General features: G+C 43.4%; 1 protein-coding gene across 1 annotated transcript in view; it reads left to right on the forward strand.

Annotated features, from left to right (window-relative positions):
- The window catches only part of LOC144818669 (stimulated by retinoic acid gene 6 protein-like), a 651,836-nt gene extending 625,954 nt beyond the window's left edge, over positions 1-25,882 (forward strand). The window contains exon 18 of the mRNA XM_078676317.1: positions 25,127-25,882. Within this exon, the coding sequence (XP_078532443.1) occupies positions 25,127-25,413 (287 nt within the window). The 3' untranslated portion in view covers positions 25,414-25,882. The remainder of the gene's footprint in view (positions 1-25,126) is intronic.
- Positions 25,883-27,616: the final 1,734 nt, after the last annotated feature.

A 27,616-nucleotide genomic window follows, 5' to 3' on the forward strand; every position in this document is an offset into this window, starting at 1 on the left:
TCTGCGATCAATAGGAACCTCATTGGTGGGTAGGAGAGAGTGAAGATAGGAAATCAAGACTGGAGAAAGGGAATTGTATTGCGAACGGGCAGAAGCAGGTAAAGAGAAAAGAGATTGAAGATCCTTGAAAGGGAGAGGTGTACCCTGAGAAAGTAGTTGAGAAATCCAACAAATTCCTCGAGAATACCAAGTTTTCCAAAAAATGGTACGGTTACGGATTTTTAGAAGATTGTTATTCCAAATTGGCTGTTCGTGTATGGAGAGAAGTGACGGATAGGATGAAGGTAAGTAAGGAGAGAGAAGAGTACGAGAATGTGAAAGAATAGGTGAACGAAAACGGGTTAGAGAAGAAGTAAAGAATAAGAATTCGCGGAAAGTAAAAGGAGAAATGAAAAAAGATTCCATGCGTAGCCATACAGGAGGAAAATGAGGTAAAGTAGACGAAAACCAACGAGTCGATTGCTTGAAGGAAAAAGCACGATGATATTGTTTGAAATCTGGAAAACGTACTCCAGAGTGAATTTTGTCTTTACGTAAAGAAGCAAGAGCTATTCGAGGACGCTTACCGTTCCAGAGGAACTTGAGTAATAAAGAGTCAATCTTTTTGAAGAAAGAGAGAGGAATGTGTAAAGGAAGCATGGAAATAGTATAGAGAAGTAAGGGGGATAGCATCATTGTAATAGAATTGAGACGACCCCAACAGGACAAAAAGAGCGGATGCCAGCGGGTAACAGCTGTGTCCATCTTCTTGTAAATATAGTCAAAGTTCAATTTGAGAGTATCAGATAGAAGAGGGGCAAACCAAACCCCTAGATATTTGATTTTAGATGGTTGCCATGAAAAACTTGTAGAAGAAAAAAGATGCTTCTGACATAGATGATTCAAAGGTAAAATTTCACACTTGTCAGCGTTCAATCGATATTCGGAAACTGCAGAGAAGGAAGAGACCTGACGAAGAAAAGAAGGAATGGAGATGGCAGGGTCGGAACAATAAAAAAGAATATCATCAGCATAAACCGAAAGTTTGACTTGTTGGGGACCAAAATGATAACCAGAGATAGTGTCGTCTAAGCGTATTTTAGTAAGGTAAGGCTCTAAGGCTAAAACAAAAAGCAAAGGAGATAAGGGGCAACCTTGACGAACCCCTCTATGTAAAGAAAAATAGTCCGAGGACATCCCATTAACAAAAATAGACGCTTGAGGATCAGAGTAAAGCAAAGAAATAATAGAAATGAATTTAGGGGGAATGCCAATCCAACGTAAAGCCTGAAACATAAAGTCCCACCCTATCCGATCAAAAGCCTTCTCCGCGTCTAGGGAGATAGCAGCAAAGGGAAGAGTCAAGGAAGAAGATTTGCTAAGAATATTAAGAAATACCCGGGAATTATCAGAGGAGAGACGGCCTTTGACAAAGCCGGATTGTTCTGGACCAATTAAATCAGGCAAAAGGGGATCCATACGAAGTGCTAATATTTTTGCTAGAATTTTGTAATCAGTGTTAACCAAAGATATTGGTCTATAATTTTTGCACAAAGAGTGATCCTTATCTTCCTTTGGAATTAGGCAAATTAAAGCTTGTTGAAAAGAACCGCTAGAGGAACCGGCAGCAGAGAAAGATTGAAATAAGAGTAAGAGTTTAGGAAGAAGAAGAGAGGCAAAATGACTGTAAAATTCAATGGTAAACCCATCAGGGCCCGGAGATTTACCGTGACGAAGTTTGGATACAGCATGAGAGATTTCAGAAAGCGAAATATCTTGTTCCAAAGAGTGGAAGTCAACATGTGAAACCGAGGGAGATGGAAGAGATTGAAAGTAAGAAAGAAGATCATCAGACGTTGGAACCTGTTCTGGGGTATAAAGAATATCGTAGAATTTGGCAAATTCAGAAAGGATATCCTTATCTTTAAAAGTGGATTCACCAGATGAAGTCTTGATAGATTGAATTTTTGTACGCTCCTTACAAATCTTTAAGTAGTTGGCTAAAAGTTTCCCCATCTTGTTCCTACCTCCATAATATCTAGAATTACATTTTAGCAAAATGTTAGATGCAGCATCTGTTGTAAATTTATTAAAAGAAATGTTTGCGTCAATAAGAGCTTTAAGGGAGGTGTCAGATTTAGAAGCATAGTAAGCAAGCTCTAGAGCCTTAATGTCAGCCAAAATTTCCTCCGACTTGGCCTCTCAAAGTTTCTTCCGCCGAGACACAAAATTAATAATAAAACCTCTAGAGGCTGCTTTAAATGAATCCCAAACCATAACAAAAGAGGAGTCAGGGGTTTGGTTTAAAAGAAAAAATTATTTTGCAAAGGTAGTGAATTTGGTACAAAAGGAAGGATCCAAAAGTAAAGCATTAATAAATCGCCATCTGCCAGAGTGGGGGGAGAATGGGAGTAGGTCAAGGTCTACAAAAACTGGGGCATGGTCGGAAAGTAAGATAGAACCAATTTCAGAACGGATGGCATGTTGGGAGAGGGCTTTGCTAAGAAAAATGTGGTCAATGCGGGATTGGGACTGATGAGGAGGAGAAAAGAAACTGTACTCTCTAACATCCGGATTGCATAGTCTCCAAATATCTACTAAGGCATTATTTTGAAGGGAGTTCACAAACTGTGTGTGCATTCTAGAGGAAACAAAAGTAACTTTCGAGTGACGATCAAGGAAGGGGTCAACAACCTGGTTACAATCTCCTCCAAGTAGTATATAATCTCCAGGGAGGGAGGATAACTTGGAAGAGTTAGCAGGCCAGAAGGATTTATCTATTCCAGTAGGAGCATACACATTAAAGAGGGTGAGGGGGATATTATCAATGAGTAAATTAACAATGAGCCAACGGCCATCAACATCACATTCATGAGTAATCGAGGAGACATTTAACTTTTTATGTATCAAAAGTACAACACCATTCTTCCAAAAACTTGTAGGAGAACAAAAAACATGACCCACCCAACAACGTTTAAGTTTCAAAGCTTCTGGTTCAGCAAGATGAGTCTCTTGAAGAAGAGCAACGTCAGTTTTAAGTCTAGCTAAATGTGAGAGAACCCTCTGTCTTTTAATGGGATTTGTTAATCCCTTAACATTCCATGTAGTTACACGGAACGGAACAATTCAGAAAAACAACTGAGTGCAACATGCACAGTAATGCATAAAAAATACAGTGGAGAAAAAATAAGAAAGATGAAAAGGAAAAGAGAGAAAAGGAAGAGGGGAAGAGTCCAGGGAAGAAGTAAAGGAGAATGCAAGAGTAAGAAAAAGAGAAAGAGGATAGGGATAGAAATGAACATAGAGACAGTACAAGTTCGAAACGAACGACTGAAAGACATACTTACGAGAACGGAAAAACCCAGACAGGAATGGGGATGGTGGTTGCGGGAGATGACGACGACAACAACCAGAGCGAGCAACCAACCATTGTTATTTAGGAATCCAGTGGGCACGACAGAAAACATTAGGAAGCATCAAGATGAGTTGACGAGGGAAGTATCTAAAGAAGGAGAGATACATTAGGGAATAATGTAGGAAACCACAGTGAAAACACGACTTGACTAAAGATAATAGTATATAAAACAGTGAGATGAATTAATAAAAGAACCATAATAACAAGAAACGGCAATTAAAACAGAACGAAACAACACCAAGGAAGAAAAGCAGAACCATAATCAGATGAGGTCAGGAAGAAATATCAGACAACGGACAACAAGGCTAGTCAGCCAGGTTTGGAGGTATCCATGACATCCGGATGCTGCTGACGAAGAAAGGCTTGCAGAGCCGCAGGATCTTCATATGTGGTTGTTTTGTCTTTATACGTGACCTTGAAGAGGCAAGGGTGTAGGAGACCGTATCTAGCATTAATAGCTCTTAACTGAGGTCTCAAGTCTAAAAACTTTTTCCTTCGATCTGCTGTGGCCTTGGAGACATCCTGCGAAAGATAGAGACAGTGACCTTCCCACATGATTTGCTTCTTGAGCTTGGCGGCCGAGAGGACCTGCAAGAGATCAGTATACTGCAAGAACAGCATGATAACACCTCTAGGCTTGGTAGCAACCCTGGGGCCAAGACGGTGTGCTCGCTGAATGTTAATGGAGGATAAGGCCGGAGTGTCCAGTATTTTTGCAAGGAAAGTTTGGAAAAAGATGGTAGGATTGGACCCTTCTGTGAGTTCCGGAAGGCCGTATAAGCGAAGGTTGTTCCTGCGATTCCTATTTTCCAAATCTTCAGTTTGACGCCTGAGGAGAAGAATTTCAGCCTCTATTGAAGGAATGCGGGAGCAAGAAGAATGTAAAGAATCTGAGGATTGTTCCAAAGTCGTGACACGTGAGTCCAAAGATGTCCACTTCTCCTGCATGGCCTGCATATTTTTTGTGGTGGCTTCCATAAAAGGTTTGAAGGCACGGAGTTCCTCCAGAATGAGATCCATGGAAGAAGAAGAAGAGTTACTCCCAGGAGATGGCGGATCCTTCTTCAGGCGCTTGGATGAAGTCAGGGAAGATAGTGCCTTACCTCCAATTTGAGCTTTAGGAATAGCCCCATGAGCTGAATCTGACTTCGAGGGTTTGCCCTCCTCCATTTCTTGGGTAGGAGAATCAGAATCAGATCCAGATGGCAACTTCGGCAGAGGAGTGAGCTTCAAAGTGCGGAGTTTCCCCATAAAAGGCAATCAAAACCAAGGAGCAAAAATAAGAAGCTAATGTAAGATAGGAGAATTCCGCAACATCAATCTTGTGATGGAGAGTAGCTACACTACGCCTGAGAAATAATCCACAGAGACAAAAGCAGACAGGAACATAGAACTGAAGGCGGTTGTTGAAGTGAAGTGTCCTGACAGAGTGTCTCAATGCATGGATGAACAGAAGCACAAATTAGTGAGAAAAAGCGCTGCATAAATGTAGCACATAGCAAAATTCATGGAAGCAAAGTCCGTTGAGGTTGAAAAGAGGCACAGTAGGTCCAAAATAGCTCTCAAACGCGTCACTGGCAAAGCGTGGGAAGGAGGGCGCCTCAGAGAAAAAGCAGAAGAATATAACAACAAAAGTCACCATTAAGGGTCAATACTGCAGAGGAGTACAGCTGAGCATGAGAGGAGAAGGACACGCATATTGGGCAGCCGTGACTGAAAAAAGCACTAATGACGCACAAAATGGCGTCTGGAGCGTGGAAATGAGACCTCACACAGCTTGCGCAGATTTGGTGACTGAAGTTGTGAGGATGAGACCTTAACGTAGCTTGCACAAAAGTTGAAAGCCTTCCTGAGGAGGCATTGGAAGAAACAGCACAATAGTGGTGCGTTTGTGAATGCTGTGAAGCGCTGTTGCAATAGATTACATAGCCTTATTAGTCTGAAAATGCCTCATAAAGTAGCATAAATGAAGCTTGAGGAGGAGGGCGCTTCCATAAAGCCAGTTGTAAAGTCTGAAAGGCTTACCAAGGAGCGCAGCGCTAGTGATGCTGTCAGATGAACAGAGGAATGCCTGTAGAGAGAGATGTGCAGAGGAGCCGCCGCCGCTGGAAACCGCGGCCGGCGCACAAAATGGCGGCAGCAGCCGCGAGACGAAACTCCTCGGTAGCTCCTTCGTATGCCCGCAAAAACGGAAAACAGTGAGGGCGACGGCCTCTGCTCACGTTCCGGTTTGCGGGATGGTGCTCATGATGTGGAAATTCGCCGGTAAAGTGCCCGTTATGAGGAGACGAGAGTCGGTTGGCGACGGAGCGCTCGGTTTACGCCGCCATCTTGGCCGGCGTCCAAGCCACGCCCCCAGTCCAACTAACTATAACGTGGGAATTTCAATGGTTTTGGATGAGTAAAATGTTCAGCTAACTATAACTGGTGTGAAACCTATGGTTTTTTCAGTGAATTTCAAAGGTTTTTTAAATGCTAATTCCTAACTATAACGAGTGTCAAACCTATGGTTTTTTAAGTGAATTATTACTTTTTTTATTAGCTAATTTTTATAGCTATTAATTATTATATTTTTTTCTAATTATTCCAATATTCTATATTTTTATAATATTATTTATTTAATGTATTTTTCCTGTTTTTTTTTATATTTAAACACTGGAGCGCTCAGGGAGCGCGTACCGGTAAATGCAGCCGTACACGTAGCGTGAGCGCTATTCCTGCGATCCAAAAACTGCCTTGGTATATTCTAATATAGGCCAAAGGCAAAAATGGAACTGGTCCAACCAATTTTGTCCACAGATTGAGAAAGCAAGGAAACATATGAATAAATCTGTTTCTGCTTTCCTCAGAGACTATGGTATGGGTTCCATATACCACAACAACTTGCGTTACAAAATGCAAGTCATCTATAGGAGAGATGGTGTACATTTTACAGATGAGGGGAATAGAGTCTTCCTCTTGAATTTTAGACTCTGCATCGGTACCTACTTGTAGGTACAAAAAACACCCACATAACACAACAGCTCTTTTCAGAGCTACCCTACCTCTAAGCACTCTAAATTACTTTTTAACTCTAATTTTTTACACTGTTTTTCCCCGTGGTGCGCTCAGAGTACGCGTACCTGGAAGCGTACATGGGAATGCACCCAGCGCTTACCCCGCGAAAATAAAAAAAAAAAAATGTTTTGCCTTTCAGGGTCCTTCTAGGCCCCCTCAGAAAACCTAGGGGGTCAGGGGGTGTCTACCCTGCCCCCTTTTAATCATTTCCCCCTTTTTATTTTCACCTCTTGTGTCTCGATTCTATAGAGACACAAGATGGCGGACTGTTTGGAATGTTGACAGACACCCGAGAGCCAATAAGCTTTCCGCTCGCGCACTTCCGTGGCGCGCCAGGTGCGCTTACCGGTACGCGTACCGGTAAGTGCTCGAAGCGCGCACATAGATATATATGTGTTTTTGAAGTTACTTTTCATAAAAACCAATGGAGCAATTTTAAACAAATATGGAAAACTCCCTACTACGTACCAGTCCCTACCATTTTGCCAAGTTTGGTGTCATTCCGTTCAGCCATTCGGGCTGTAGCCGTGTCTAAATGTCCTATGGAAAATTGCATTGGGAAAACACATTTGAAAGTGTTGAAATTTAGAACCAATTAAAATGTTACTTTGGTTTTGAATTTGTGTGTGATGAAGTTTGATTGGTTATGTATATATCAAAAATGAGATAATATTGTGTGTGTGTTATTAGTTGTTTTTTTGAGTATCAGTATCAGTGTCTGTATGGTTCGGTGGAGGATATTACTTAGAGCACAGATGCATGAATGAGTGACTCACTATTTGTATGTATTTTGAAGACAGCATGTGTGCAAGACTGTATGGGTGGATGATTGTGTGTATGGGTGGGTTAGTGAGTATGTGTTTTTATAATGGATTGTTTAAGAGAGTAAATATGTTTCCGTTTCTGTAGAAGTATGTGTAGTGGTGTGTATATAGCAGTATAATCAAGTAAATGGTTTTTTGATAGTTTATTTGCATGTGTGAATTTGTGTGTGAGTAACTATATGGATGAGTATTAGTGTGTAACAGGATGTATAGGTGTATGAGTACATATGATGAGTAAGTACATGCATGAGTGACTATATAGAACTGTTGGTGAATGAGTGGATGTGGATGTAGATGTTGGAATTACCTAATAAGTTGTTGTAATTGGTATTGGTTTCTCCTTTTTTAAGAAAATGTTAGTTTCTATTTTTGAATGTGTGTGTCAAAGGTTATTTTATGCTGATAGGAGGTCTGCCACTTTGTCACAAGGATGTTGTCATCAGTGATGTCATTTGAGATGTCATCAGTGATGTCATGAGTGATGTCACTGACCATGTCATGGTTGATGTAATATGTGACGTCATCAGCAGTGCATTGCACGCGCAAGTTATAGTGAGTCCAACTAACTATAACGTGGGAATTTCAATAGTTTTATGCGAGTAAAATTTCCACCTAATTATAACTGGTGTGAAACCTATGGTTTTTTCAGTGAATATATATATATATATGACGATATCTCCGAATCCCCTCTGCAATGCCCATCCGGAACACAGCCAAAGGAACGAAATACAGACTCCAATTTTCGTGGATTAGCAGGTCTTTATTTTACAAATGTTGCCAGACGCGTTTCGAATACCTCCGTATTCTTTCTCAATTTTGTATATATATCAAACAAAAAAGCATCTCCATTTTACCGGGGCCCCCGGACCTGCAGGGCGAGCTCTCAAAGCCAGGAATGGAGATCCTGGCCACACGAACTTTCATTCCACCAAAAACAGAGCCCAACACCGACTGATAGACAGGCTTGACTATTATTTCGTCATGGCAAGCGGAGAGAAAACACCCATTCCTTACGCGTTTCAGCCGTGAGGCCTTGGTCACAGGTGAGTGTAATGTTCATTTGTAGTTCCCAGTGGTCACGTGGCTTGTATTATACTGCAAGCCCCAAAATGCAATGTTCCTTTCATTTGAGACACGGCATAATTTCCATACTGCATGTTATTGCGTGCATTCACAATGTCCCAATCATTGCACAGAATCGTGTCAGCATAGTGCAGGTTACTCCGCTGACCCAAAATGTTTGCTAGTCCTGCGGTGCCGTCAGAGAAAGAGAATCTTTCCCTGCTCCCTTTCTCGAGCGGAAAACTGCCAAATAGCACTGGAAGTCCTTTTGCTGGCGCATCCACGAGAGGTCCATGCCCCTCAATAAACAACAAAAAAGCATCTCCATTTTACCGGGGCCCCCGGACCTGCAGGGCGAGCTCTCAAAGCCAGGAATGGAGATCCTGGCCACACGAACTTTCATTCCACCAAAAACAGAGCCCAACACCGACTGATAGACAGGCTTGACTTTTATTTCGTCATGGCAAGCGGAGAGAAAACACCCATTCCTTACGCGTTTCAGCCGTGAGGCCTTGGTCACAGGTGAGTGTAATGTTCATTTGTAGTTCCCAGTGGTCACGTCGCTTGTATTATACTGCAAGCCCCAAAATGCAATGTTCCTTTGATTTGAGACACGGCATAATTTCCATACTGCATGTTATTGCGTGCATTCACAATGTCCCAATCATTGCACAGAATCGTGTCAGCATAGTGCAGGTTACTCCGCTGACCCAAAATGTTTGCTAGTCCTGCGGTGCCGTCAGAGAAAGAGAATCTTTCCCTTCTCCCTTTCTCGAGCGGAAAACTGCCAAATAGCACTGGAAGTCCTTTTGCTGGCGCATCCACGAGCGGTCCATGCCCCTCAATAAACAACAAAAAAGCATCTCCATTTTACCGGGGCCCCCGGACCTGCAGGGCGAGCTCTCAAAGCCAGGAATGGAGATCCTGGCCACACGAACTTTCATTCCACCAAAAACAGAGCCCAACACCGACTGATAGACAGGCTTGACTTTTATTTCGTCATGGCAAGCGGAGAGAAAACACCCATTCCTTACGCGTTTCAGCCGTGAGGCCTTGGTCACAGGTGAGTGTAATGTTCATTTGTAGTTCCCAGTGGTCACGTGGCTTGTATTATACTGCAAGCCCCAAAATGCAATGTTCCTTTCATATATATGACTTATAAGGGCTTTCAGCTAGTGCACTTCATCCATTGGTCTGTTGCTGTTTTATTTAGCTGTTTCTACCACCCACTACAGCTTACAGTATGGGGCAGTGGGTCAGCCCTCTTCTGATATTGGCAAAGTTCACTGTGAGTGACAGCATATTGCCCTTTCACAAGGCGCATATCAGTACAGAAAGTAGTAAAGTATTTTCTTTCAGTGCGAGGGACTAATGAGTGATTTGAGACCAAAATATATTTCCGTTTTTGTTCATTTTTTTCTTAATATTCGTAAAAATGAGACAGCTACCACCATAGTGTTTTATTACAAAAAATGAAAGATCGAGCATTGACAAAGCTAAAAGACTGGCAGCCAACACCAGACCAGCGAGTTTTGCCAATGCTTGTTAAAGTGTTTAGAGGACAACTGTTCATTTGTAGAGGATTCAAAAACATTCTGTGCGTAAATATTTTTGAGTTTCCTCGAGTTGCACCTGAAATCTACGTGCAGTTGATTTAATAAAAATCTCTCTGAAAATAAAATAATAATTCAAACATACCCCAAAATAACTATATTTTCCGTGAGATGTAGTCTCTAGGATATACGGATCCCAAAATCTGGGCTGCCTAGTGAGACCGTAGAAACTCCATAAACAGTTTATAACCCATATTCGGGAAAATAACAGAAATGTAGGCAGCGTTTTCTATTAGGCCAAATTCTGTTGATTGGGAGTACGACAGTGGTTGTGCTGATCCAAATATCTCGATGGCTTTTTCTCGTGTCACCAGCCTCCTCAGCAGTTGTATTATTCACAGTACCCATTATTTGTACGGGCTCGCTATCAAACAAAGATTATTTTGATCTAGAATGTGTCAACTCTGCAGAGTCATTCTTTTTGTTCAGCGTCCATTCAGACATCAATAAATGGCGTAGAATTGTTTGCAAAAGACTGCTGATGCTTTAAACGAGAAATAGAGAGAAGCTCTGAATGTCGAAACTATGTTTTTTACTCAAATAATATAGATAGGTGCAATGTGAAAACATGAATTGCAAGGCATGTACAACCAACTGAATTACCACTATCACCAGGGCTAAAAACAAAAGAATGATGGTTTTTTCTAAGTATATCAGTGTTGAAGTCATGCACTGATGTGTATCATGCTGAGAACTCTTCTTTGGAGTTGTGTCATGATAATTTACCCTGTTGTTGTATAGTGCAGCCAAGGAACCTCCCAGGGCCTCTTGGCACTGTTTGGTGTCTATGAAAAGCCTAGTACTGGGTTGTCCCACTGCAAGGTGATCTTTTGGGGTCATCTGATCTCATCCACATTGCAACACTCTTTCGTCTGTGTATTGTTAACTTTAGTCTGGTAGAGCTGTCGGCCCCAAGTAGACTTTAATCCCTGTTGACCTCATGCTCGTGCTCTTGGTCTAGATTCTCGCCCCCATTTTCCCATGCATTCATGTCCCTTTAAACATTATCTATAGGTTGTTGGTTATCTCTATGGCTGTCTCCATAGGTGTTCTGATCTTCTGACTTTTCACCAGTACATCCAAGTTGTGTCATGATAATTTACCCTGTTGTTGTATAGTGCAGCCTAGGTACCCCCCAGGGCCTCTTGGCACTGTTTGGTGTCTATGAAAAGCCTAGTACTGGGTTGTCCCACTGCAAGGTGATCTTTTGGGGTCATCTGATCTCATCCACATTGCAACACTCTTTCGTCTGTGTATTGTTAACTTTAGTCTGGTAGAGCTGTCAGTCACAAGTAGACTTTAATCCCTGTTGACCTCATGCTCGTGCTCTTGGTCTAGATTCTCGCCCCCATTTTCCCATGCATTCATGTCCCTTTAAACATTATCTATAGGTTGTTGGTTATCTCTATGGCTGTCTCCATAGGTGTTCTGATCTTCTGACTTTTCACCAGTACATCCAAGTTGTGTCATGGGCATCCTAGTGTACATGCATTCCATGTCTTGTTGTTGGTGTGTTCCCTGATCTTTGCCATGGGAGACTACAGGGAGAAGATAGCTTTCTTGCTTCCTTTTCTTAATCATTACATTAACCTGCAGAGCCCGTAGTTGGAGTGAAAGAGCTGCAAGTTGGAGCGGCGGGGGAACAACTTGGACTGGTGAATGTACACATCATCATTTTAATTAGAGTCAGGGCTTGTAAAAAGACAGAGTCATAAAGGTTTGAGGCAAGAGTCCACTTCATGATTGCAAGGAGCAGGGACCAGCAACATAGAGTCCCAAAACACCTCAGCCCCGGCAGCAGTGCTCTAGGCCTGTGTGCCATGTCAATAATAGTGTGGAAGCAAAATGGTACCCCTAAATTTAGGCAGCTCAGAGATTGAATACCCCAAATTTGTTACCTCAATTGTTTCTTCCACAGATTGAACTGCACGGCAAAGCACCTCCCCAAACATCAAATAGCATAGTAAAAGAGTTTGTTAAATGGTGGGGCCCACTCAATAACTGAGCCCTGGATCCATGGAATAGTTGGAGGGTTTTATTGCGAACATTCAACATAAGCAGTAAAGAGTCGAAGCTATGAAGGCTCTCAGATACAAAGTTTTACAGAGTATGTAAAATGGAAGAATTTTTCTAAGTCCCAAATTGTAAAATTTGGAGGAAGTCGCGCTGAACCCATAATACCGTAGGAAAGTCTTCTCAAAATCTGTCTCATCCCCAAAATAAAGGGATTCTTATACATAATTCTTTCATCACAAATTAGAGAAACTGCGAAATTGCGGTGTGAGCAAAAGTATGATTTCTTCAGCAAATCACAACAGGAATAAAACACGTAATTACCTTAACATTTAAGCACCATCCCAGTCAAAAAATTATTCAACACTAGGCGTTGGAGCAACTCATCTAATTCCATGTAGCGTAATCTTGCAGAATTACCCAAGCATTGCGTGGAATTACTCCAGAAGAGTATTGCAAAAATTCCCCCTTGTGTCCAAAATGGATTCGAGGATGCATTTGTGCGCCAAGAAATTGTGCTAAATGCAGCAGAACATGATTAGCGAGCGCGAACAGCTGCTCACACGCATTAAATGTGCTTTTGTGCTAGGATTTTTTCCTCCAAATTACACAAGCCTGAGTAATCGCATAATTATTGGTAAATCCATGTCAAAGAGTAACACAGAATTACCTAGATTTCTTCTATCACTCCAGCGTAATTGAAATTTCTCCCAGCATCCTCTATGCTAATGTCATCCAAGATGGTCTAACCTATATGAAACACAGAACAATAAAACTTTCAGCGAATAAATAGACTTGTGATCACAGCGAAAGTACCTTGACAATGTTACAAGTGTTAGGGAAGAGGGAGAAGTTAATGCAAAGTAATGTAAATGTAATCATAACAGTGGAAATAAACTACTTCAGGTTAGTTTGACTGTGCTCTGTGAAACCTATGGGAAGAAGATGTGCGCCTGGGGGCATGGAGGGAGTGGGAGTGAGTGACAGAGATGGCATTCATCTTGTTTAAAATGACATTTTGCATGAGAATGAACATGGCATAATTAAAACTTAATAAATACTTTCTACACGTCATATGAAATTTGTTTCATTTGCAATTATGCCAATTCAGTCTATATATATATTAGAAAATATTAGTCATTAATAATAGCGGCCAAAATCGAAACCCCAAAAAACAACCTAACAATAGCAGACAGCACATCACATCCCCTTAATAACGAATGCACCGGGGTCCTGGAGGGTGAGCCAAGAATTGACCAATACTGTTCTCTTTCCATTATCTTTTTCCAAACTATGCCTTCAGCTAACAGTAATTCAAACCCAATAGAACCTTTTCATTGTGTCTATTAGAATCCTGTGATGGCCATTAAAACTATGGGTCCCTAAACCTGTTCTAAGTACAGCTACCTTTTAGAAAGCATCCATAGAGTTGTATTGAAATAATATTCAACAGTTGTGTGTGTGTGTGTGTGTGTCTGTGTGTATATATATATATATAAATTCACTGAAGAAAACAAAGGTTACAGAGACGTTATAGTTAGGCTCAGGTTCCACTGGTACAAAACCAGTGAAATTCAGCAGTTGTAGTTAGCTGCGATAACTATAACTGGCGGCCACGCAAAACACTGCTTATGACTTCACATATTACATCACTCATGACACGATCAGTGACATCACTCATGACAACACTGATGACATCTCAGATCTGAGACCGGGATGAAGCCCCCGCGGTCCCAACCGCCTCTGCTTTTTACACCCATCTTAGTAGCTCCCTGGGGTAAAAAGCAAAGTGCTCCACTTTGAACAAGCGAGGGCTTCTTCAAACCGGAGCACTTGTTTGCTATGGGATGGCAGGAGCAGTGCTCCTGCAATCTCATAGCAAGCTGCAATGTCCCAGAGGTGGGCACCCCGGGACATTTCTAATGCATGGGGGAGCCTCATGAACCCCCCTTGCTCCAGGGATCACCATCTCCCCGGGGCTTTTACTTTTGAGATGGGGCCTCAAGGAATAAGGAGCCCCAGGGAACACCACCTCCCCCGGGCAGGGACTAAATCATGAAAGGAGGTGGGGCCGAGCGGGGCTCAGGGCCGGCTGTTGCTTTGTCCTGGTGTGGGACATAGTGGTTTGCTATGGCGTGGCGGGCGCTTTACCACTTCTGCCAAGCCACTGCAAACTGTGCTCCGCTTTGAGCAAGCAAGAGCATTTTCTCTTGCTTGCTCAATGCGGAGTACAAACGTTTTACTCAAAGGGAGCTGCATGTCAGCAGCTCCTTATGTGTAAAAGCAAGGCCGGCTCCTGCAGGAGGCAGGGAGCCGGCAAGGACCACAGGGGCCTTCAGGCTCTCCCTGCGTACCCCATCTTTGGTGAGTAGGTGAAGTCCTTGCCCCGGGGGATGGGGTCCCTGAGCCCCAAATTGGCTCAGGGAAGGGGGTCCATGCGTCCCTTCTCCCTTAAAAAATTGTGGGACTGGCAAGTTGCCAGAGGCCCTGCCCCCTTTATCCACTTCTCCGCAAACATGCCTCCTGGTGCACTTCTGGTTGGGGGATATATTGCCTTGGATGTTGAGGGTCCTTGAGGGCCAGGAACCCCTTCTGTTTCCTCCAGTAGTTCCAGACAGCGGGATTGCTGAGAGGACTTTGGAGGCCATGCCCCCTTTCTCCGCCACTCTGTAAACACGCCTCCTGGTGCACTGCTGGTTGACGGATGAAGTCCTCCTAGAAGCTAAGGGTCCTTAGGGCCAACATGCCCTCCTGTTTCCTCAAGTAAGTATGATACAGCAGGATTCATGAGAGCTGGTCGGAGGCCTCACCCCCTTTCTCCACCACTCTACTAGCATGACTACTAGTTAAAAAAACATACAAATACATTGAGAAAAAAAAAGGTTACAGGCACTTTATAGTTAGGAAACAGAATTTAAAAAACACTAGAAATTCACTGAAAAAACAAAGGTTATAGGAACTTTCTAGTCACCTCAGATCCCTCACCCAGGATTCCATCTTCCGTAAATCCCTGAAAACTTTTTTGTTCACCCAGGCCTTTCTGTCTTAAACCCTCCTTTTCCCTGCTTCAGTTATGCCCGAGCGGTTGATCCCGACACTCAGGCTGTTTTGCCATTTTAGCGCCAAGAAACCGTCTAGGTGTATGTTGGGCTTTACAAATATTTTAAACTTAAACTTAAACTTAGTCAAGCTGATTTTTCACTTCATAAAACCAGAGAAATTCAGAAGTTATAGTTACTTTAACTAACTATAACTTACGCGCCCCCAATGCACTGCTGATGACCTCACATGACATGGTCATTGGTATCACTCATGAAATCTCAAATGACATCACTCATGACATCTCTAATAACATCCCTCATGACATCTCAAATTACATCACATCATACGTATAACAGCTGCGCCATCTTGCCTATGCCATACCATTTGGTGTTGCCACTGCCTGTGTTTTGCACTGTTTCCCTTGATATAAAATGATGTTGCTGAACTTCAATTTATGATTCTGTACAATGACACAATGTTTATTGTGTGATTACTTAAAATCTTTTCAAAAAACGCTTAAAACCATAGAGCTAGCTATAGAGCTATCATACCAAAAAAGAACATTTTCAAAACATTCCTTAAAAGTAGCTTTGCTATGTAAATACATGTTCATAATGTCACAGTTGCTTAAAAATGATTACCAAGAACAAAAATCAGAGGCATCCTTGGCGGCAGTAAGAGGGGAAGCATTTAATTAAAGTGCCTAAAGCCATAGAGCTATCGTACCGAAAGAGAACATTTCCAAAACCTTCTTCAAAAGTAACATTGATGTATGAATACATGTTTCTGTACAGCCATATCCTACTCCACCAGCCTCCCGCAGACTTCAACCAGTGTGATTTATTTGTACTTTCAATACATTCGCTCAGAAACATACAGCTTTCTCTTTGTAGATTCGATTCAGAGACCCATAACTTACTCCTGTGAACCTCCCTACTGCTTGCAGCTTTATGTGCATTCACCTGCTGCTTCTGGAGTTTCCCCTACAGCCTCCTGTCATAGTCCTTCTATTGATTCAATTTCAGTTTGCTATTATTTTACGTCTGTTTCCTAATCACTGCTTCTATGCCTACTCCCCAGTCTGGCTGATTTAGCCTTTTCATGTTCCTCGTTCGAACATTATTCTGTTCTGATTGCCAGGTCTGTGTAGTCCTATCCTGTAACTTGGTTCTGCTTGACATTCTATTCAGCCTTTCTACCCTCGCTGAGTATTCTAACCAAATAGCCTGCTCCAATTTTGTGTTCAGCTTTATTTCTGTTGTTGTCTCTGCCTAATTTCTCATGCTGCTTCTTTACTTCCATTTGCCAATATCTGTACTTACCACAATAGCAGGGGCGGCTCCTCTGCAATGGCGGAGGAGTGTCGCCCCACTGGCTCAGAGCCAGCAGCTGGAAAATAAAACGATTTTCTATCAACGTTTTGTTTTTCACCTGCTGGCTGAGCCAGCGTGTGTAGGGAGGGGCCGGGCAGGGCCATGGAAGGGGGAAGGAGGACTGGTTTGCGCACTTCTAAGACAGACTCCCTGTCCTGAGCAGAGCGTTTAAAGCAGCCCGCTCAGGCCAATCCCCTGGCTGCACTCATAGCATGAGTGCAGCGTGGGAATTGGACATGGAGTCTCGCATGCGACCAGGAAGAAGAACACTGAGTCACGACGCGGGAGGCGGTCGGCAGCTCTAGGTAAGTCTTCCTTTTCAAACAATTATTATTAAGCTACCCCCATGCTTCCCCTCCCACACCCCTCCCTGCCCCTTCCACCCGCCTCACCACTTTTTGTTTGTGGCAGTTGCCACTGCAAAATAAGGAGAGGATGTGGCGTAACGGCCAGTGCTGCTGACTTTGGATCTAGCAATCCAGGTTTGCATCTCAGCATCAGTTCAACATACTATGATTCTGGGCAAATCACTTAATCTCCGAGTGCCTAACAGAAATTAATGTATACTGTAATCGGGGCCCATGTAAAGCGGTCCAATACCTTAGTGTAAATTTTGTGCTAAGTAAAACTGCAAAAAAAATCTTCTTTTAAACTTGAGAACTACGCCATTCTGTTTGAGTAACATTTTATCCTCAAATGTCCTATTTAGGTTGCCTAAGATCAGTGGTTAGATTCTGGATCTCCAGGTAGCAAACTTTCCTTTCCAATTTCGGCTTTTTATTGTTGTTTCAAAAGCCTTATCCTTTAGAGCTGGATTATCCAACATATGGACTGCGAGCCCCAATATGACCCCCACATTGTCTCTTATGTCTCTTTTAGTGTGTTTTTGTTTAATTTCATTAGCCCTGGATTGCCACAGAAAGCCCAGCCATACCCGCATTCTGGAAGTATCTACTGTGCAGCTTTGCTGTGGGCTGCAGGAGCAAAGCAAACAAAAAAGAGAGCCCACAAGTGCATTCTTAATTGTAGCCTGTTTAGGTGCTAGCAGGTCATTCACATCTGCCACCCAGCACTTTGCATGCCATGAGATGAAAACACTGTCAGGCCTTGTCTACGGGGTGTCCCGCTGCCCCACACACACTTCTCTCACAGTCTCTAGATCTCTCCTTCCAATCTTCCTTGCCTTTAAAAACATGTCCAGTCAAAGGCAATGGCAATCGACATCTGCAACGGACATTACGCCTGCACAGTGGAGCCGGCTGTGGCAAGACATTCCCAAAATCTATCGCAGTATTCCACAGCAGGAGAATGCATATTAAGTAATGACCCAATGGTATTATACTCCGCTGCGGCTGCATGGGATGTTTCCTGCATCCTCTCCCTTGTGTTGGAGGTCTATGTCTGCATCTGGGGACTTCATACATGTGTGGTGGGCGTGCTCAGTGTTGCGCAGGATGTCCTTAGTCACATTAGGGGGGTGTTGGGATTCCCTCTGCCTAAGGCCACGAACACGATTCTAATGGGCATTAAACCCGCCGGTCTGAAAGCACTCACTTGGAGTGACTGGATTCTGGCGCTCCGCATGCTGGGGGCTGCTAAACAGCTCATACCCTTATATTGGAAACGGACTGAGGCTCCCCCAGTTGCAACTTGGTTTCTGCGTTTAGGGCATGTCATAGCAATGGAGCTCTTCACAGCGTGGCTGCAGGCAAGCGATTCCCGCTTTAAGGCTGTTTGGTAACCTCTGATTACATATCTCTGCATGGTTGAGCGTGCGCGCTATATGCCCGCCAGGCTTAGGACGCTGCGCCTCTTTGAAGATACGATTGTTCCGTCCGACACTGGCAGACTGCTCCCATAAGCGCATTGATCGCCTACCTGCTTGCTTGCGGTGCCCCCCTGGACCGGATTCCTGCTAGCGGATGTGATGACAAACATCTTCCCCCTATCCGCACGCATCACTCTTCTGTCCTCTGGTCTGTCCTATTGCCTCTCTTTCCTTTTCTTATCCTCATGGTTCTCATTCCTGTTTAGATCTGTCTGTTATCTCTAGGCTTGTTACCTGTCCGATGTAGCTGTGGATCCTATGGGGTCTTCATGTACGTTATGCCCTATAGTTCTGCCTCTAAATATCCTTTCACGCGGCTGGCCCCTTGAGGGTTGTAGGCTATACGCTGTGTTACAACTTGCTCTCAGTGGCTGACGCATTTCCTTACGCGGCCGGCCCTGTATAGGGTTGTAGGCTTAACGCTGTGTACAGTTGGACTTGTTAATTGTGTTTCTGTCTGAAAATAAAATAGATCTAAAACTAAAAACATGTCCAGACAATCCTTGCATATGCTCATTGCTTTGTTTGAAAAAAACGAAGCGCATGTAGCCAAAGTTTTTCTTAAGTCCCCGCTGCCAATCGGGTTGGGTGCATTCCAAGGCTGCCCACTCTTAATTCCACCTCATGATTCTTTCCTCCGCCCCTTTACACCTTCTGTCTCTTTTTCTCTCCCTTGCAGGTACTTTATCATTCTTGCTTGCATCCTTTGTCAATGTTTCTTGTCTGGATCGACCTCCTCCTTTCTCTCTATTCTACCTTTGTCTCTTTTGATCGGGGTGAAATGATGATGATGATGATAAAAAGCAGGTCCCAGTCACACACACCTAGTGCCAGTGGCTCCACCTGTAACCACCAACACAATGTAAGCACTTCATACCTTTAGAAGAAGGTTGTTGGCACTATGTGTAAATTAAGCGAACTTGGTATAGAACAGTTGTTGATTTCAAAGAGATTCCAGACAGCAATATGGACTTGTTTCAGAATGTTAGGGATGTGACATTGAATAATAGTAACTCCCACCTTAATAAAAAGTAACAACTAACTTAATAAAAAGTAACTCCCAACTTCTATTAAAGCCAAACTCAAAGGCATTCATTTTATCAACATCTGACGAAGGAAGCCCTGCAAGGATTCAAGTTAAAGCCACTTAAGTAGCATACAGATGTTTGAAGCAGTGACAGAACCCACTGAACTATCTCTCAGGATCTGAATTTGTAACCTACAGGTTACACAAGGATTTCTACAGTAGCTACATGAATCATCCAAGCTATTTCACTAGGACCTGAACCAGTGATCTGGAGGTTACTGACACTAGGCATAGGAAGCACATTAAGATTGCTACAAAACTGCAGAACTGCAGTAACCAGTTGCCTGTAAAAAACACATGTTCACCCACATTCACTGAAGAGTGAACATAGGTGGCTGAACGCTATGTGAGAAGAGGCACTGAGGGCAGGCTTGCAGGGAGGCAGAAGTGATGTGAGGGTGGGCAATTTACATACACACTGCTATCCTAAAGCTGACACTTGACTGAGCCCTCACAAAGCACCTCTGTTCCTATTTGCAGAGAGGACGATCTAAATAAAATCTATAACTTTGTGATCCTTTTCTGACAGATGGAGCTAAATGTGCACGATTTCACTCCTCTGTTTTGCAGTTTTTCTCAGGGGAGATTCGCCAAACCTACTTGGCAGGATCGAGCACGCGTGTTACCTTCACGTGGCACACTGGTTGTAACAAATATTTCAACTTGGCCCCTGCTAAAACAATTGGAGACCCCTGCTTTAAACTGTGCTGGTTACTGATTTCTGCACAAACAATAAAAATGGTTTTCCACATAACTCCAAAAGACAGGGAAACACCTGGCTATCTACTAATTCCTTTATATTTTATCCATTTGAGTGGACAGATCCACATTTATTCTTCATTATCCTTTAATCCAAAACCGAACTTAATTGTTTATATTTTTGAAAGCTTGTCTAATGATTTTTAAACAATCATATTTTATAGTTACTAATGTAACTGATCTCAATACATAAGTGCAATTCTTTACCAAATCAATGTCAAATTCCTAATTTTTTTTTAGTTTGATAGGTTTATTAAGATTTTTAAACAACAAAATAAGTAATTTCATTTATTAAACTAATGCAGTAAGAATTTAGAGTTAAGAGGTTTTTTTCTGAACATTAACTGAAATTAATAAGCCTAAAATTAAGCAGTCAGGTTACCATAAATCAGGAGGAAGAGATAAGTACCCCAAAAACAAATCTGAAAAAGTGAAAGATAAAATTGTCCTATTTGTGAATGAAATGACCAACATAAACCATAACATGCCTATTCATCTTGTGTTGAGTAATATGTGTATTTGGCTAATGATCACAGATCTGTTTGTCTTATGTGATTTTACCCATATCTTTTTAGTTTCCTTTTGAAACTCCTTTATATGTTTATCAGAAATTTAGTTTAGGCAGTCCAGCATGAATTGTATTGATTCAAAGAAGGGAGTTCACTTGAGTCAAGTTGCTAAGAGGATGAGCATGTAACTAACTTGTTATGCTCATACCCATATTGTTTGTTACAGTTTCTACAGCAGCAGATCCAAAAAGCTACAGTGAAATGAACAATGGAAATCGAAAGCATCTTCCCATCGATTAAAATAGTAATCAACAGTTGAGATACCCAAATATCACACACGTATCTCCTCCTCTTTCAGAAAACAAGCCAGTTCCTATGTTTTTATACATTACTTAGAAGAAAAGAGACGCTAAGAAAGGAAATCATTCAAGATATTTCAGGGAGAAAGTTCTCTTTCATTAATGTACCACAGTGCATTTATATCGGATATTTTTAGGAAGGATCTTTCAGTCTTGTCTTGTTGTTCATGCATGGCGTAACTACAGCCTTTTACATAGGCTGTCTGGAGTTGCTCCCCTTCCACGTAGATGAAACAGCAATCCTCCATAATACAAACCGGATTTTGAAATCAGGAAATCTAACATCACCTTCAAATTTATTTTTTATTTCAACACAGCAAACCAAAGACATATTTCATTTACAAAACTTAAACAGCATTGACTCAAGCCCCTCTAAGAAACAATGAGAAACTTTTAAATATACAAACCAATGGGATCCAACATCATTTTAAAAGAGGTGGGCCTACTCTAACAGGATGATTTAAGCAGAGGTGACAAAACAACAAGTTTTCAGTACCATCTTAACAATATGAAAAATGCTAATAATGCCCTAAATATATTTAATAAATGAAAAACACCTGTTTGATGCCCACTAAAGCACACATCGATAAAACATGTATATCTTGCACATATTATTAATGGGAGAGCACTAGTTGTCTAAATTAAGTTTATAATTAGATACTCTGGAAAATACATTTATCTCCACCAGGCAGAGATCTAGAGAGCTTTTCAGATTCCAGAGGTACAACATAACATAGGGGCCTATTACGATTGCGGTTTTTCCGCATCCTCTGGGCCGGCGGAAGCCACCGCCGGCCCGGAGGATGCGGAAATACCGCAGCGGACCCACCAAAGACCCACCGCCACATTAGGATGGCTGGTGGGTCCTGGTTTCCGTCCGCAGCTTTTCCGTCGGGGTTGGCTTACAACCGCGGCGGAAAAGCTCTAATATGGTGGCGGTGTCTCTCAGACACCGCCAGCCATATTAGGATGGGCTTCAAAAAATGCTTTTCCACAGCGATTTTTTCGCCGTGGAAAAGCATGTGGAACTTCACTGCGGGGGCCCGTTGCGGGCCCCCCTGGGTGAAGGGGGGTGGGGGTGCACATGGGGGGTACCTATGGTACCCCCCTGCATTTGTATGCAGAAATCGGCAGGCACCACACGGTGCCTGCCGCTTTTTGCATACAAATGCAATGTATGCATTTTTACCATTGCGGCGGGTGCAGCTTGAAGCCTCACCCGCCGCAATGGTAAAAATAGAGGATGTGACCGCCAGGGTGGCGGTCACATCCTAATTGGACAGGAGGGAACTCCGCAGGCCATGCGGAGGTTCCCTCCTCCTCTATGGTCGCGGACGGACTCAAGTCCGTCCGCGATCATAATGGGCCCCTTAATAAGCAGAAGTGCATAATGCTGCTTTATAGTCTTTAAATGTATTAGATAGAGAGGTGTCAATATAATTGTTATAAGTGAAACAAATCATTATTGAATACTATAAATTAGCTGTCAAAGACTTGTGATATCTCTACCTTTCAATAACTTTCAAAATTATATTATGATCCAAAGAAGATGTAACAGAAACTTGATCCGAGATGAACATGATACCAATTTTTGATCTTACAAAGTAGATTGTTGAACTCTTACTGATACAACATCTAATCCATTTTGGATTAAGATCCATGTGGAGACTAACAAGTGAACTCACTGACTTCAGGGTTGCAAATATTTGTCATGAAGCAGATAATCTTCTGATTGTGGTAGCACTATTTAAAGCCTTTTGGATTTTATCTGGGAAATATTTAAAAGTGTTTGCTTGTATAGGATCAAAAATCTGATGGCAATTCCCCATCAAAATAATGTTTTCACAATGATGAACCAATAATTTAGTTGTGATATAATTCCAAAAATAAGGATTATACTGCACGGCATCAAAAATATTAAAACTGACATTATATTATTTTTAACCACGAAACTGCCAAGGATCCTTCTGCTCTCATCAACAATTTCTTCGTTTGATTTCAGCATTGAGGTATTTATGGCACAAAATCATCACACCTCCTCTGTGTCTATCAGAAGGGGGATTACAAATTATTACCCACCCATGTCTTTTAAGCTTTAGAATTCTACTTTCTAAATGAATGAGAGAACAAACACGCACGTAAACTACATTGACAAAAATATGGCTTTAGAAGTGCAGCACAGCATCTGAAAATGTAAATCATAAAACACAAAATCCGGATGATAGAGGGGGAGCACTGTCCCTGTTTGCACTATGGCACACTTATAATTAGGTATGTCAGGTGCAAGCAGGGATGGTGTACTCTATCACTGATAATGCAAGTGCCCTGAAGGCAGCGAATTAGTAAAAGACGGAACAGGTCACTGAAGCACAAGGTCCACCTTTCACAATGCAGGTGGCAGCCAGTCTGCACTTTTAAGAATGACAGAGACCCCCCTACAGGAGGGTGCAGTACGTCACTGCACTGGTCTGCAGGGGTATGTCTGGGGCATCCACAGAACCCTTTTTACCACCAGTGGAGTGGTGTGGCTCACTGGTTAGAGGCGGCAGACCCGGAAGCAGAGAACGGCCCGGGACCAGGGTTCAATTCCCGACGTGGCAGGGTCGTGGACCAGGGTCAGCAGACTCGATAATTCTCGCCTCGGTGCCTACTCTAACCAGGGAACACACTCGGCAACTCTGGGCATTAGCTTGCCTCATCTCTACAACAGCCCCCCACATTCGCCGGGGATGCCTGGTTTCACCTTGGAGATACCCAGTAGGGACCATCTCACAGGGATAGCCAGGACGGGTTCCCCAGCGGTCTACAGCGCCACGACGCCTCAGGGCAGCAGTGCGCTTTACAAGACACATACATTCACATTCACCTTCAGAGGGACACCCTCGGGGGGAGCATTGATTGTGCGCCACATCCTTGTAATGCACTGACAGTGCGTCTCCTGATGGTCTCTGTGTCTCTGCGCCAGCAACCATAAAACATTATGGGCATAAAGGCAGATCATCTTCCTCAATTGCATGGGGCCACACACTCATGCAAATAAGGGAACAACCTCATCAGATAGTGATGGCACTCCAGGTGTGCCAGCACTATCTTTACTACAGAGGTCCTGCGCAAGTGTCTCCAGCCACTTCTGTAACACCAAAGTGCCCCTGGAACACAGAACACAGGCACAGATGCATGTTGCACCCCTGGGGCACTTTACCTAATACGGGTCTAGGAGTGCACCTGCTTCTTTGTAGTTGAGGGTCTGCACCATTGACTATGTAGAAATGTGATAAACGCACCAAGACCTGGTCCCTGAGGCATCTATTTGTCGAGTACTACCTACAAAACGTGTGCATATTCCTGTTGTTTTCTACATTACATCCACTCCTCTCTTTTCATGTTTATGAGGTAGTCGCAAAATGTTTTCCGCCTCTCAGTAAGAACACCTTTTTTCAAAAGACAGTCTCCCAAAAGGGTAAATACTGAAGTCTCGTTGCCTAAATTCTGAGTGCATTCAGTACCCAAATGATTTCCTGAACAAGTAGGACGCCATAAAGAACACAATTACTGTGCAAAATGTGAAAGGACAAAATGACCCCTCACAGGCGCACCACCAACGGGGTCACTGGTAGGTACTCACCAGATTTGCCCATTTTTCTCATCATCGGTGGTCATGTTGTCCGAAAAGAAAAGTGTCCAAAGAAAGATAAAGTAGAGACGTTTAGGTGCAGTGAAGTGACAAGAGATCGCATCCAACGTTGTGACCCAATGTGATTAAAATTGGCAGGCACACTCCTATCGCAATCACTTTATTAATTATTTACTGAGTGTGAACTGTCAAATTAAAATACGCAGGTTGCTATTCATGCATACGATTTCCAATGCCAACATGTTTCTTTGCCACAGAACTTTTTGGCAAATTCTTCAGGGCCAATCACTTCGACGAAGCACCAGTGTTGGACACGCCATACTGGTAGACCTCAATTAGCCTTTGTCACTCGTTCCAGCTTTTATAGTTGAGGTCCAGTGGAAAAACTCCTTATATGAGTCCTCCTATTGGATTGACCATTCAGTTGTAATGTCATCACCCGGGGCCTCATGGAGCATGTTGTCTCCTCCTGTAGAAATGTGCCCAGATGATATTGCTCAGAAGGTGCTTATTTTCTTATCAAGCTTGTAAATTTGTATGTAAAGATAACTGGAAATGCTCTTTTGTTACAGATCCCAAATCGTCAAGTAGGGCCAGGACAAGGTGGTTCCTGTTCTACACCCTTCTAAAAAATCCCAAACTCATCATGCTCAGGAAATTCACAGAAGACTCTGACAGTGGTCTGAACAGCGCAGCAGTACAGCAAAGACACCTCCAGGCTGCTGTGCTGACGGCAGAGATGAACCACAAGGAGAGGCCAGTGGAAGCGAGCGGAGTCCTGCTATCAGAGGACGCACCTGCAGAGACATCAAGTGTGGCGTGGCTCATCATGCCAGAGGTAGATGACTCAGCCGCATAAGTGTTCATAAGCACTGGCCGCATAAACACAGAGGGACACTGATAATATGCATAGAAGACGTCTAGATGCATCATGGCTGCCAGTCAGCTAGGCGGCCAAAAAACATGGGAGAAATTTACACTGTATGCGAACCGAAGGACACAACACCAATTAATATACATATGGAAACAAAACAAAACAAATTTGGCTGTTGAAAATACACTGGAACAACCCCGTTTTGCACTTCCTCGTTACTGCTGCAATTGGGAATGGAGAAGACCAACTTTACCCGCATAACGGGAAATAATTACGTTTTTGTGAATTGTTTGTGAAAACGTTGTAAATAACCTAGGACATCTGTTGCATATAAACCATTTTTTGTATAATAGAAGTTTTAATAAAGTAACCCTGGTCCATGCATAACATATGAAGCCAACTGGTGGTGGGCGATTTCTGCAGATTACTGAACAAATAAAATGGTGCAAACTAACTGGCCTCAATTTTCACATTGAGAAAAAAACAGAAAGACGTATTTGCTCCACGCCTTGTTACGTAACAACACCAAAAACAAAGTAACTTCAGTTTGTTTGTTTTTTGCTTTGGTGTACTTAGGGATATAAAATTATGCAAGCTAAATTGGAGGGAAGTGGGTTTAGTCTGTTTACGTTCTCGCGTGTCTCTATGCTTTTTGCAGCATGGCCCTTAGTGCTAAAAACGAATGCCTCTCAAACAAAGGAACAGAACTCAAGAACTAACCTTAAACTATTCTAAAATACAAAGGGAGCATTCCACTTGTTTAGCTCTTGAATGCTGCAACGTTAGAACTGCGGCCAGAAATATATTATTCAAAGCATTGGAGTATATACACAGTAAAAACCACCGCAATGGAGCGCACACCGCTAGCCCCTCCTCCGGATCGCCCCTCGGGATTCTGGTACTTGTAGTTCAGTAGTGGATCACCCAGGTGGGTGCAAGTCGGTACTTGTAGGACTGATGAATCTCTAGACCCGATACATGTCCCGGGTTTTTGGATATCGCCCGAGACATGGCTCGGGTTTCGGGATAACTTCCCTCATCAGTAGAGAAATTGGTTTAGGGGTGGAGGAGAAGGCCGCCAAACAACAGTCAATGGCCTCGATGCCCGAACCGGCACGCAGGGCAGCATCCAGGAGCCCGTCGGCTCAAAGCTCAAGGGAGCCAATTAGTAAAAACCACCGCAATGGAGCGCACACCGCTAGCCCCTCCTCCGGATCGCCCCTCGGGATTCTGGTACTTGTAGTTCAGTAGTGGATCACCCAGGTGGGTGCAAGTCTCGGGCGATACCCAAAAACCCGGGACATGTATCGGGTCTAGAGATTCATCAGTCCAACAAGTACCGACTTGCACCCACCTGGGTGATCCACTACTGAACTACAAGTACAAGAATCCCGAGGGGCGATCCGGAGGAGGGGCTAGCGGTGTGCGCTCCATTGCGGTGGTCTTTACTAATTGGCTCCCTTGAGCTTTGAGCCGACGGGCTCCTGGATGCTGCCCTGCGTGCCGGTTCGGGCATCGAGGCCATTGACTGTTGTTTGGCGGCCTTCTCCTCCACCCCTAAACCATTTTCTCTACTGATGAGGGAAGTTATCCCGAAACCCGAGCCATGTCTCGGGCGATACCCAAAAACCCGGGACATGTATCGGGTCTAGAGATTCATCAGTCCAACAAGTACCGACTTGCACCCACCTGGGTGATCCACTACTGAACTACAAGTACCAGAATCCCGAGGGGCGATCCGGAGGAGGGGCTAGCGGTGTGCGCTCCATTGCGGTGGTCTTTACTAATTGGCTCCCTTGAGCTTTGAGCCGACGGGCTCCTGGATGCTGCCCTGCGTGCCGGTTCGGGCATCGAGGCCATTGACTGTTGTTTGGCGGCCTTCTCCTCCACCCCTAAACCATTTTCTCTACTGATGAGGGAAGTTATCCCGAAACCCGAGCCATGTCTAGGGCGATACCCAAAAACCCGGGACATGTATCGGGTCTAGAGATTCATCAGTCCAACAAGTACCGACTTGCACCCACCTGGGTGATCCACTACTGAACTACAAGTACCAGAATCCCGAGGGGCGATCCGGAGGAGGGGCTAGCGGTGTGCGCTCCATTGCGGTGGTCTTATATACACAGTACTCTCAGTGGATCTGCATGTACGTTTTATACCATAACAAAGGCATTTCATCAGAGTCAAT

Source organism: Lissotriton helveticus, chromosome 2_1 (genome assembly GCF_964261635.1).
Source record: "Lissotriton helveticus chromosome 2_1, aLisHel1.1, whole genome shotgun sequence".
Lineage (NCBI taxonomy): Eukaryota > Metazoa > Chordata > Amphibia > Caudata > Salamandridae > Lissotriton > Lissotriton helveticus.